General features: G+C 32.6%; 1 protein-coding gene across 1 annotated transcript; it reads left to right on the top strand.

The window, feature by feature from the left end:
* LOC108760732 (contactin) lies at positions 1-13,017 on the top strand. The gene is made up of 14 exons (XM_018506839.1): positions 1-1,190; positions 1,324-1,702; positions 1,785-1,887; positions 2,150-2,622; positions 2,746-3,024; positions 3,271-3,720; positions 3,890-4,605; positions 4,857-5,299; positions 9,906-10,114; positions 10,311-10,410; positions 10,692-11,287; positions 11,646-11,780; positions 11,847-11,975; positions 12,128-13,017. The coding sequence occupies exons 1-14, from the start codon at positions 375-377 to the stop codon at positions 12,238-12,240; spliced, it is 4,941 nt and encodes a 1,646-aa protein (XP_018362341.1). The 5' UTR covers positions 1-374; the 3' UTR covers positions 12,241-13,017.
* The last annotated feature ends 855 nt before the right edge of the window (positions 13,018-13,872 follow it).

Genomic DNA, 13,872 nt, shown 5'->3' with positions numbered 1-13,872 from the left:
GTGTCTAGCTAGCGATGTAGCGTCGCAGGTTGCTGACTCAAAACTTGTGATTTTATTTAACGTATTTTTTTAATTTTATCTCTCTTCGAAAGCTTTATTCATAACATAAGATCCAGTACATTTAAGTGAGTCCGATATCCATTTTGCGGCGAATGCCTCGATCGAATTATCGCCCGCCGAAACATGCGAACAAGAATATCATGAATTAACAAGGTGATTATCGTCAGGGAGTGTCTTCAAGAGCTTCGCTTTATCAGTTCTGTTGAATTTCTCGAAGTCACGTTTCAATGTTGTGACATTCTTGATCGAGAGATTAATAAAATACTCGAATCTTGAATCTGGAAATTATAAAATGTCTGTTGTATAGTTACAAGATGTCCGCAATGATGTCTCGTTTATTAATCACCGCGGTGTTCTCGCTAATCCTTTTACTTCCCGCGTTTACACAAAATATCTTATACGGAGAAGAATACAAGTGTCCCCAGCATTGGATACGATTCCAAGAATCGTGTTATCGTTTTGTCAAAAGCCCACTGAGACCACGAGAAGATGCACGCAGAAATTGTCAAGCATTCCAAAGTGATCTGTTTACCATTAATACAATAGAGGAACATGGGTTTGTGCTCTATCAGTTGTTGTGGCAAGATCCACAACATCGCAGATGGTACACCGGAGTCAAACTCCAAAGTGGCCTATGGATAAACGAGGCAGACAGTACGACATTGATAAACATGGATAATGCCTTTCTACCTGAGCCTGTGGACAATATATTAGGAAGAGATTATTTAGCGTATTCTTATTCCAATAGTCTCCAGCGTTGGGGACTAGAAAAGGTTACTGGTAGAGAAGAATTGTTGTATATCTGTGAAGCACCTATTGCTACTCTTCACAACTTGGTGGAAGAGGATCGTACTTATCAGTATGGAATCAACATTGACAATCCACTTCAAATACCAAGGGGACCATACTTTATAAAGCAGCCCATAAACAAAGTATTCGATCAGTCAAAAAGAAATGTAAGAAATGATGTCTCACTAAGCTGTTTGGCAGGTGGTTATCCTACACCTACTTACGAATGGTTCAAGGAGACATATGTAAACGATCGACTTGTTGCTATAAAAATTGATCCTCTTCTAGACAGAAAATTTACCGTGAGCGGTGGGACACTTATCATCTATGATCCGGATTCTGTAAGAGATCTTTTAGTTTCTTTTTTAAATATTATATGTTATTTTAAAACTTATATTGAATTATATAAACTAATATATTTAGTTAATATATAAGTTAATGAATATCAACGATTTCATTATTTATTGTTTATAGAAAATAGATTCTGGCTTGTATCATTGTAAGGCAACTAACAAATTTGGCAAGATTATTTCTGAGAGCGCTGAACTGTCATTTGGATTTATCAATGAGTTTAATTTAAAACGTTCCGAAGAACGCGGAGATAATCATTGGGGTAAAGTAATGTACTGCGATCCACCACAGCATTTCCCAGATGTATCGTACTATTGGGTGCGTGAATACTTTCCCAATTTCGTCGAGGAGGATAAACGCGTATTTGTCTCACATGATGGAGCGCTTTACTTTTCTGCATTGGAAACAATTGATCGAGGAAATTACTCTTGCTACGTTCAGAACATTGCATTTGATATTGGACGTAATGGTCCATTCTTTCCATTAAAAGTGGACATGCACTGTAATTACTTTGGATTTTATTTTACGCATCTAACAGAATAGAAAACGACATAGTAAATCTAATAACTTTCTAAATTTTTCAGCTTCCTTCCAGCAGTTGAAGTTCCCTAATAATTTTCCAAAAGCGTTTCCAGAAGCACCAATAGCTGGAGAAACTGTTAGATTGGAATGCATTGCGTTTGGATAGTAAGTTACTATCAATACTTCGTCTTATATTTCTTTTACATATATATATGCAAATGTTTTTTCTTGTATGGAGGGATGAAAGTGATAAGCGGGTGTAAGTCATTTTTTTAACTTATTAACTTAAGATCATTGGTGCAGTCTACTAAAGCAAATATATTGAAAAAAATCTTTTATTTTTTGAAATTGTAATTAAGTTACATCACTATGGTTTTCACCTCCATATATGGATTTTGTGAATATAATAAATAATTTATTTCCCTAGTCCTGTTCCATCATACAATTGGACAAAAAGAGGTTCTATTTTGCCGCGTGGAGCATATACGGCAAATTTCAATCGGGTATTGATATTGCCTCGTGTACACGTGGAGGATCAAGGCGAATATGTTTGCCGAGTGTATAACGACAGACTATCCATCGAAAATTCTGTGCAGTTGACCATACAAGCGACGCCTAATTTCACCATCCCGTTGGTTGATAAGCACATGGATGATCATGCGGATTTAACTTGGATCTGTGAAGCATTCGGCATACCGGATGTCACTTACAGTTGGTTTAAAAACGGAGAACTCTTGGACATGTATACTCTACCACCTGAAGAGAGAGATCGTTATACTATACAAGATAATGTACTAAATATACGCCATGTGAATTCTGAAAGGGATCAGGGCATGTATCAATGCCGCGCAAGGAATCAGCTGAAAACAACGTATTCATCGGCTCAACTTAGAGTTTTGTGTGAGTACTTATATATTCTCTTTCAATATTCAACTGTGCAGTGTGAATGAAAAATAACGAATCATTAAGTTCTTTGTGTTATGTAAATATATGACATTATATAATATCTCTTTGATATTTCAGCATTGAAACCTTCCTTCAAGAAACGGCCTATGGAATCTGAGACATATGCGGCGGAAGGAGGTAACGTTACTATTGTGTGTAATCCCGAAGCCGCACCTAGGCCGAAATTTATTTGGAAGAAAGATGGGAATATAATTGGATCGGGCGGCAGGCGAAGAATTCTAGAAACTGGAAATCTTATTATCAGTCCGGTATCACGAGACGATGAAGGGACATACGTATGCACAGCGACAAATCAGTATGGCAACGATGAAACCCGTGGACGACTGATCATGCTACGTAAGTCAATCATTTGATACTCAAGGAAATCTTGAATTTATAAGAAGATATATATTTACGCAAAAAAATATTAACAGATTGTATTAAATTATATATCAGTTATTAAAAAGTAAATTTGATATTTATTGTTTATGTTGTTTATATTTAAATTTGCATTATGTCGTAAAAATTTGAGTTTTCTATATAACAATTTACATATAAATTTAATTTACGTATATAATTATATAAAATTGTTTATACATGCAGGTGGACCACAATTTGTCCAAAGATTGCCATCACAGATAGTTCTGTATTATAATAATAATCTGACATTACACTGTTTGGGTCATATCGACGAAATGTTGGATATAGCGTATATCTGGACGCATAATGGTATGCGTATCCGTGATCAGGATTTGCAGCATAATCCGCGATTAAATATCGACGGTGAATATTTAAATATTATAAATGCTACATTCACTGAAGCTGGTGAATACGAATGTATCTTGAAAAGCGCCGTTGGCGCAATATCGAGCAAGCTTAATCTGATCATACAGGGACCACCGGGACCACCTGGTGGAGTACAAGTGATGAATATCTTTAAAACTTCAGCTACATTACGGTGGAGCGACGGTGCCATGAATGGCAAACCAATAACTATGTATACAATCAGTGCGCGAACAGATTGGAATCGAACGTGGTTTTCTCTCGTAGAAAGTAAGTTTGGTATTTCATAATTATGATTTCTTACGGAAACGATTTTAACAATTAAATATTTATTAATTATGATGCTTCCAATATTAAATTAAATATTCCGACGCTTCTTCATTATATCTGTTTGTTTTCTCTTTTAATCTAACATGAACACGTATATGACTGCTTTTAGATATTACGGCTCTTGAAGCAGATAGATACAATGGTCGAAAAGAAGCAATTCTCGAGAACGTTCTGAATCCTTACTCCACTTACGAATTCCGTGTGCTTGCCTTCAATGAATTTGGTTACGGCCCGCCATCGTTACCCTCACCTCGATACAGCACTCCGTCCGATAAACCTACGAAAGCACCGTCGAATATTAGCGGTGGCGGAGGAAAAATTGGTGATCTCACGATCACATGGGACATTCTCAATCCATCCGATCAGAACGGTCCTGGAGTCTATTACAAAATATTCTGGCGTCGCAAAGGACATGAAAAAGAATTCCAGTCGTTATCCCTGTATGAATTCGGTAATATCGGTAGCAGTGTCGTGCCGATTTCACAGCAGTATTACTATACAGAATACGAAGTGAAAGTACAAGCGATCAATGCAATGGGCGAGGGACCTGTGTCTAACATCGAGACGATCTACAGCGCGGAAGACATGCCGCAAGCTGCGCCGCAACTGGTGTACTCCATGAGTTACAACAGCACCAGTTTGAACGTTACTTGGCAGCCTATTGAGCAGACCCGCGAGCGAGTGCGAGGCAAGCTGATCGGCCACAGAATCAAGTATTGGCAGAAGACTATTTCCGAAGAGGATGCTACTTATTACTTATCACGCACTACTCGTCCTTGGTCACTTGTTGTTGGATTGCAACCAGATACATATTATTACGTCAAGGTAAAGCTGAAAAAGATACAAAGTTCTTTATTTGCGTTTATATATGAACTACTGAGAATATACTTAATAACTTAAAAAATACAATATACTTAAAAAAATTTAACTACAAAGTGTTAATAGTTTGAAATATTTATTATATGTTATATTAATTATTTAAAGAATACATAAATAGAAAGACATATATTTAAAATATATTGACAAACTTATAAATTATGAGGAAAAGATTTAAATGAGGATTAAATTTCTTAAAGGTAATGGCCTATAACTCTGCCGGAGAAGGTCCGGAGAGTGAGCGATTTCTAGAGCGAACTTATCGTAAACCACCGCAGAAACCACCGGCCTCAGTGAATATATATGGTGTAAATCCATCAACGATAAGGGTCGTCTGGCGTTATGTGACACCGAGTCTGGAGGAAGAACCATTGATTGGATACAAAATACGTGTATGGGAATACGATCAAGACATGAGCACGGCTAATGACACGATAGTACCAGGTGGTTCCAAGCTAGAGGCTTACGTCAATAATCTAAGTCCAGGCAAGAGGTATCGTCTAAGAGTGCTCGGATTCAGTAACGGTGGTGACGGCCGAATGTCGAGTCCTACCCATTCATTCCAAATGGGTGACACTGATGCCTTTAGGAGTAGTGCTGGAAATAATATCTTAGACATCACTCTGGGAATAGTTTTCTTGTTGTTTTTACGAATCTACGATTACGTATAATATAACATCATTAGTAACTGAAGGCTATAATGATTAATAATCATAATTTCGTACAGTTCTCTTAAGCCGAAAAGCTAAAGTATTTAACGAAAACAAATGTTAAAGAAGATTTAACAAGAGATTAGATCTTTTTATCCAATGAAGTTGATATTATGATCTGCTAGATTAATCTTTGACGGGCTAAAAATTAATATTGCTACGTTGTTAGTGATTTAACGATGTAATCGCTTTTGTTCTTACCGTTTTAATAACGATAGCTCTCTCAAGTACTTCCGTAACTTATTTTCTAAGAATAATCATGGTACTATGAGGAGACTGAAACCGATCTGCATTTGACTCAAATATTGCAAAAAATAATACACAGTGAGTTCAGCATAATTTTTATTCTATATGATGAAAAGAATACTCTGTGCCTATAATATGTTTTTCGGCATATATACTAACGATACTTTAAAAGTCACAAACAATGTATTCTTTTTTTATCATGCAGCTAATTACATATATTAGATGTACAAATAAGTTCCTATCGTTTTCTAATAGATGTTATCAGTACTGCGTGCATGTAATTTAAGATGGTAACATATCTAAGTATTAGGTACCTAAGTAGTAAGGTTTAAGATTTAGTATATGACATTAGAGTGCAGTGTAAACAGCAAATTTTTTTATTGCAATAAAAATGTCAAATTTTGCCAACAAAACGGCATTTGCGGGAAATTTTGCTGCATTATTCTATTTTAAAGAAAACTGCTGTTGAAAGTCACCGTTTGCTTGTAGAAGCTTATGGTGAACATGCTCTAGCTGAAAATACTTGCAGAGAGTGGTTCAGAAAATTTAAAAGTAATGATTTCGACATGGAAGACAAAGAATATGAAGGTGCACCAAAAAAATTTGAAGATGCAGAATTGGAAACATTACTGGAAATTTGAAGATCCGTTCCAAACAGAAACAGATTTAGCAATGGCATTAAATGTTATCCAACAATGTATTTCCTAACGTCTACATGTAAAGGGAATGGTTCAAAAACAAGGAAATTGGTATGTGTGTTAAATTACATGCACGCAGTATACTGGTAACATCTATTAGAAAACGATGGTAACTTATTTGTACACCCAATAATTATGTATATATACACATACGTATAATTATGTATATATACACGAAGTAGCAAATACATACGCAAAATTTATATATATTTTTATATATTTATTCATTTATATACTTTTTTATTGTCATTCTTATAAAATTTATAGATGCTAAACTTCAAATGTTAAATGCCCGTTTTTTTTATACAAAATTGTCAAGTCTTTATTTCGTAATTTTAAAATAATATTCTACCTCATTCCATGATATATTTTCGAAATAAGTGAACAGGGTTGCCACAGATCTGGAAAACCGGGAAAACTGAGAAAAGTCAGGGGAAAATGTAAAAAAGTCTGGAATTTCAAAATTTGCTCACAATTTTTTTAAACTGCTCCTATTCCAAGTAATTATTATATTTTTTTAAATATTATATCTGACGTTTATAGTTCAAAACTTGCGCACTTTAAACGATTTTAACAAAATAATTCAAATTTATATTTTATTTAGTATTTTTATTTGATCCCTCTTTTTTGTCGTAACTGCATTCTTTTTTTCAAAACTAATTAATTTTTTGCTGGCTTGAATTTGCATCCAAAATTTTACTACGCTACTGAACTTTTTTTTGCGTTTTTAATAATATAGCTTTCCTACAATCCGTGAATTTAAATGTTAAAATTGACATATTTTATATTAGTTATGGAAAATTTTCCATTTTCATCTGGAAAATCTGAAAAAATCAGGGAATTAAAAAATTCATTTTTTGTAGCAACCCTGGTGAAGTATTTCGAATATATCACACACACGTTGAATAATATCTAAAAATAATTCAGAGATACAGAATTTGGGATTTAAATTTCTACACAGATTATTAAATCAGCAATTTATAAAAAATAGGTGAACATGTTCACTTTACAATGTACAAATTGTACCATATAAGACAGTCTACTTGTTAGTAACAAAAACAACAGCACATTGATGATAAATGTTTATGCTATGCTATTATGATGCTTTGTAAACACACTCTATCTAAAATAACAAAAATATGCATGTCCAGAAATATATAGATGCCATTTAATGTAATGCGAGATAAATAATTATGAATTTTTGACAGAAAGACGTAAAAGGATTAACTCGTAAAAAATATATTTAATGTTAATGAATATCATACTATATATATTAATACACAATTTACTAATGATTAAGAATTGATAATAACAGATAATAAATAAGAATGATGTAACGTGCTAGTGTAAAAAGCAACGTAATTTTCCGTCCATATAATATATACAGAAATAAAGATTGAACACTTGGCTAATTTTGACAATACTGCGATTTGTTAATCATTGAATTAGTCTAATACTGTATTATTAAAATTTTAATTAATACTGAATTGAATATTATTATATCTATGATATAATTGTTTTACAAAATTGCGTTTATATATGTTTTATATTATTAATATCAATTAATATTTTATATCATTCTCTTTATATATATTTTCAAGGTTGGCAAGTAACGTGTCACTTATAACGTCGTTACCGATACAAGTTACTTTTTTCGGTAACGAATGAGTAACATTTTCTTCTGAGTAACGTTCATGGCAGTTACATTTTTGGAGTAATGGTAACGATTTCACTAGCTACTTTCATCGTTACTTTATTTCTAGCTACGTAAAAGTTTTTCTAACTATATCGTATATACATTTATCAGTTTTTGAGCTTTATTTCTCTACTAAAAGATAGAAATCTGACTTCTCTTCAGAATATTTACTGCCAAATGCATATAATAGCATTTTTTTAGTGGCATAACTAGTGTGCACTCAATAATGCACTTTAAAGCCTTTTTATATTTGTATTAAACAGATATCTTTACGCCGATTGTACACAAATCGGCGTAAAGATATATGTTTAATACAAATATAAAAACGAGTTAAACCGCGAAATCCCTAATATATTTTATTATGCTATTTGATAAAATATACTTTAAGCATTTTATTAATTGAGATATCCCATTTTTACGTTCAGATTAGAATAGTGTAGAAAGGTTTTAATGTGCACTGAATTATGTCAATGAAAAATGCTATAATATTCTATTAATATCAAGAAAAAAAGTAACGAAAAAGTAACGACTCGTTACATTTTGAGTGACAGTAATGGTAACGAGTCACTTTTGGAAATCAGTAACGGATAACGATAACGAATTACTTTTTAGGAAAAAGAACGGTAGCAAGTTATTTTTATGAGGTAACGTTGCCAACCCTGTATATTTTATATCATTCTCTATATATATATATGTATATATGCATCATTTATTAATTAAAACATAGTAAAAATATGTGACGGTATTAGAATGATTCAAAGATATATAAGAACAGTTTTTTTTATACAAACCAATAGTGTTCACCAAGTGTTCTTCTATAAGATATAAATAAGTATCATATATTATATCATTACTTGATTATTGTATTATCTACAATAATTTAAAGAACGTATATGTTTTGATATGTTTCTTTTTATATTAGTATACAACGAAATTCATAAATGTGTTTATTAATTTATATTATATTTAAGTATGCAGTCAAACTCTTACTACAAATGCTTTGAAACATTTGATTGACTAATTACAAGAAAGAATTTTATTAATTGACCGATCAAAGAACGCTTTAAAGCATTTGTAATATCATGTTGACGTAAATAGTAGTATTTAGTTCATACGCAATGCAAATAATGAAGAATAAGAGAATGATAAAATTGCTCTAATTACTGATTACCGATATCGGTTGCTTAATTAGAAGCAATTAGAAGTAATAGACATCAGTAGCAATATCAATTATTCCAATCTAGTATTTTCTTTTTTTATACATTATTATGTACATGTATTGTATATCGCAGATATATATATATACACACATCGTATATAATATACATTTTTTACAACTAACTTGTTCTTTACTTTTTGTAACAATTTTATAACATGCCTATATATTTTCAATTATTTGTATCTTTTTTATGTATTCTACATTGGGACTGCGGTCAAAGTCTCACTATAAATGCTTTGAAGCGTTTAAATTGACCAATTAGAAGAAAGAATTTTACGAATTGATCAGTCAAAAAATGCTTTAGAGCATTTGTAGCATCGCGTTGACCGTATATTGTATCTAACAACGATAAGTTACACCTTATATTGGTGTCGAGGAGGGAAAGGATGTCTCGTACCATTCATATTGCCCACCGTAGATCACGTGGTACGCTTCTCTCCCCCCCCCCCTTTTTTTACATTCGAGATATCGATTTTAGAATCGCGTGGTCACGCGCGACAGACAAGTTCAGCTGATAGCCGGCTATTATCTCGTCAAAACATTAGGAAGAAACAATATTAATTGTGAATATTAACTGCAACTCCAAGGAAGATTAGTTATCTAAATCGTCAGCGCCTCGATTGTGATTCGTGAGAACAAGACTAACAACCTTTTTTTTCTCGTTCGGTGCGTTATTGGAGGTTAACCATGCTGCGAATGTTCAGCCGCTCAATGCGCTCGGTGCAGTTGTTCAGGAATAGCACGAAGATCATTTGCGTGTCGAACGCGAGGAACCTGAATTTACTGGAGTACCAGAGCAAGGAACTTCTGCGAGACTCTGGCGTATCGGTGCAAAACTTTACTATCGTCGATGACCTAACTCAGACGAATTCCGCCTTGGAGAAGTTACGTGAGTGTCTCAGAATGTTTCTCATCATTTCTTTACGTACATTTGAATTAGAGCTCTCAATGCACAATAGTATGCTTTTTCTTTCTTTTCTAATTCATACAAAATAATACTATCTGTTAGGAGTCATCTGTAACTTGATAATTTATGTAAGAGCCGACATAACTATGTGTATTTTGCAGCTTTCTATTTCTTGCAGACACTGATGAGTTTGTTATCAAGGCTCAAGTCTTGGCTGGCGGTCGTGGTAAAGGCTGGTTCGATAATGGATTTAAGGGAGGTGTACATCTTACCAAAGAGTAAGTATTGATATATAATTTAATTAATTGTTTTTCAAATATTTCTTAAATAGAGTATTTTATTTATTGATAGATAAATTTTTATCATAATTCTTTAAATAATAAAATATTTATTATTTTAGAAAATATATTTAAAATAATTAATAAGAGATAATGTTTTATATTCTCTTCCATTTCTTTTATTAAAGATGATATGTAATTTATATATCTTTTTTTTATGATATCATTAATAGTATTTTGTTTTATGATTTATTTTAGTCTTTTTCTTTCCCTTTTAACAGCCGTAATGCTGTTGCAAATTATGTGAAGAATATGTTAGGTCATCGGCTCATCACTAAACAGACTTCAAAAGATGGCATATTGGTACAGAAAATTATGATAGCTGAATCGGTAGACATTGCGCGTGAGACTTATGTTTGTATTCTCATGGATCGTCAGCATAATGGTCCTGTGCTGATTGCGTCTCCAGCAGGTGGCATGGATATTGAGGCAGTTGCAGAAAAACATCCTGAACAAATCAAAACTGTTACATTAGACATTTATCATGGGATCGATGACGAAATAGCAAAGGACGTGTGCGTTTTTCTGGGATTTTCTGATACGGATATTCTAAAAAAAGCCATATATGAATTGAAAAATCTCTGGAAATTATTTGTGGATATCGATGCTCTACAAGTTGAAATAAATCCATTAGTGGAGACGACAGACAAGCAAGTAGTAGCAGTAGATGCAAAAATCGCATTTGACGATAATGCCCAATTTAGACAACAAGATCTATTTGCCCTAGAAGACGTCAGTGAGAAAGATCCCAGAGAAGTGGACGCGTCGCGATTTAATTTAAATTATATTGGCATGGATGGTAATATAGGATGTTTAGGTAAAGTACTTAATGTTAATTAATGTACGTTGTTAATTAATATTTTTGCGATACATTAATCTTTGACTGCCACGCATCGTTACATTGCTCACATTTTGTGTCAAAAAGTACCACAGTTTGATAATACATTCATCTACCGCACTTCTCAGAACTTGATTAGGCTTTATAATTAAAGTAGCATTTTTATACAGATTTTTACAATTACTTTTGATTACTCAAACAAATAAGTAAATAAAGAATTAAAAAATAATATCATATGGTTGTTATACAGTGTATTATTATGTACACAATTGTGAGAATTAATATATAATAAGCAGTTAATGTATAAACAAGAATGTTTTTACATTTGCACGTGTAGTAAATGGAGCTGGTCTAGCCATGGCTACAATGGATATTATTAAGTTAAATGGAGGATCACCAGCTAATTTCTTAGACGTTGGCGGTAATGTGAAAGAGGATCAAGTTTTTCAGGCATTTAGAATCCTCAGTGAAGGTACGTAATACATAGATTATTTAAATATAAACATAAAATGTAAACCGATTTCTTTTTTTTTGTCAGATCCAAAAGTCAAAGTAATTCTCGTTAACGTTTTTGGAGGTATTGTAAATTGTGTAACGATAGCAAAAGGAATTATCGCAGCATCGCAAAATTTGGGACTTAAAATACCGCTTGTTGTCAGGTTAGAAGGTAAGTACTTTATCTCCTTTTTTATTAGCTTAATTCTTTTATTATTTTTATTTATAAGTTCTATAATTTTATGATATACTTATTTTTATTTGGTTTGTTGTAATACAATTTATAAATAAATTTAAAGTATTTTTTGGTACTTTATTTTTCAGGTACTAATGTGACAGAAGCCAAAAAAGTTTTATCCGAATCTGGATTGCCCATTCTTACAGCGAACAACTTGGATGAGGCGGCGAAAAAAGCGGTAATTTCTGTAAAATCATAATCATATCAGTACGACAATACACTGTCGACTCATATTTTTTAAAGACTGGAACTTGTGGTTTTAATGTAAAGAAACAATAACTTTACATGAATAACTTGGGATAAGGAATTGTTTATATGACTTTTTCACAATAGCATATCCCGTGTGAATATTGTTACGTCGATTGTTTTATATAGTATTTGGTTTTTACGTATTTGCATATGTTTACGTTAAACTGCTACGTATTGTTACATACCGTTGTTGAACTTCGCTTTCGATTCATCATCTGCAGTGGCTTACATTCCGATTGCGTTTTTATTAACATTGGATTAATATTTTGAAGATTATACATAGCGCGCTATTTGCTATTTTTTAATGTATGAAGTAAAATGGTTACTAGAATTTTGAAATATTTCAATCCTGTTAAAAAACGAGATCGGAATGTGTATTATTATATTGCATTATTGTGTAATTTAAATTACTGACCGAGATATTTAATTTTCAAATGTAGGTATGTAGATTCTAAAGTGATCTTGAATGCAGGTATAGGTTTTGACTCAATTTTGATTTATCTCTTTACAGTTTATTTCACAGTTAATTCGAACAATGAACTATGCAGGATATCCTTATTGGATTTGCTTATTGTTATTTAATTATAATTTATGCGTTGATTTATTATGCAATTATATGATCTGTTTTTGCGTGCCACTGTTAAATAATGAACAAATAATTGCATTATTCTACGTAGCTGAATCTGGCGGCGTTATTAAATTACTCCTGCATGTATATATATATATGTATACGTCCGATATATCCATTTATATTCCTTTTTAATTTTGTAATTATAAATAGATTAATTTTTATTAGGATTTGAATTAATTTGTACTGAAAGAAAAAAATAAATATATTTTTAAATCTTTTTAGTAAAATTCTGAGAGAGAGTGAGAGATTTTTTTATTCTTTTTTACTTTTACTATTTATGCTTTAAGTCTGCTGCACATTTGTAACAATTTTCATTTTAACTATAGAAGAGAGTTTACATTTATATGTTCCTATTTATATTTATTCGAAGTATATTATTATGTTTCGCAGCTTTATAGTAGATATTAATACGTTTTTTTTCTACTTTGAATGTTCGATTTACACAATATTTTTTCATGTCATCAAACATCGTTAGATCGAGGATGACACTCAAAAGTTCGTAGACAAGGTTGTGAATTCATTTTTAATCAACTGTGCTAATTGTCATTATCGAGAAATATAAACAGTTGATTAAATCTCCGAATTCTGACGGAGCGAATAATCTTCGTGTGTCGAACATTATCGAAGACTGTATTCCGTATTCAAAGCCCGCCAATCGTGCGTGGCTGTCGCGAAAGGAAGAGCAAGAGCCTTAATGCGCAATCGACTTTTCGCCCAAGTATGGTCTCCACGTCTTTATAAGTAGAAACTCTTTTGGTGGACAGAAGCAATAACTTGCTTTGAACGCGCGGCGCTCGCCTGAGAGAGCGGTCCATATATGGGTAGTGATTTTTTTAGCATAAGGCCCCGATCGACTTTTTCTACCTTTCGGACGGCGCTTGTTAGTAGGTCGTACTTTTTATAGCTAGGCATGTGGAATCGTAAAACATAAAATGTAAATTAGAAAAAAGT

The sequence above is a fragment of the Trachymyrmex cornetzi genome, unplaced genomic scaffold (assembly GCF_001594075.2).
Source record: "Trachymyrmex cornetzi isolate Tcor2-1 unplaced genomic scaffold, Tcor1.1 scaffold23, whole genome shotgun sequence".
NCBI lineage: Eukaryota > Metazoa > Arthropoda > Insecta > Hymenoptera > Formicidae > Trachymyrmex > Trachymyrmex cornetzi.
This window is presented reverse-complemented; position numbering and strand designations above follow the sequence as displayed.

Excerpts from the sequence above, each read along its gene's own strand:
- LOC108760732 (XM_018506839.1), top strand. The coding sequence starts at position 375 with ATGTCCGCAATGATGTCTCGTTTATTAATCACCGCGGTGTTCTCGCTA. Across the intron at positions 1,888-2,149 it reads GAATGCATTGCGTTTGGATA|TCCTGTTCCATCATACAATT; the intron begins GTAAGTTACTAT and ends TTATTTCCCTAG. Across the intron at positions 4,606-4,856 it reads ATACATATTATTACGTCAAG|GTAATGGCCTATAACTCTGC; the intron begins GTAAAGCTGAAA and ends AATTTCTTAAAG.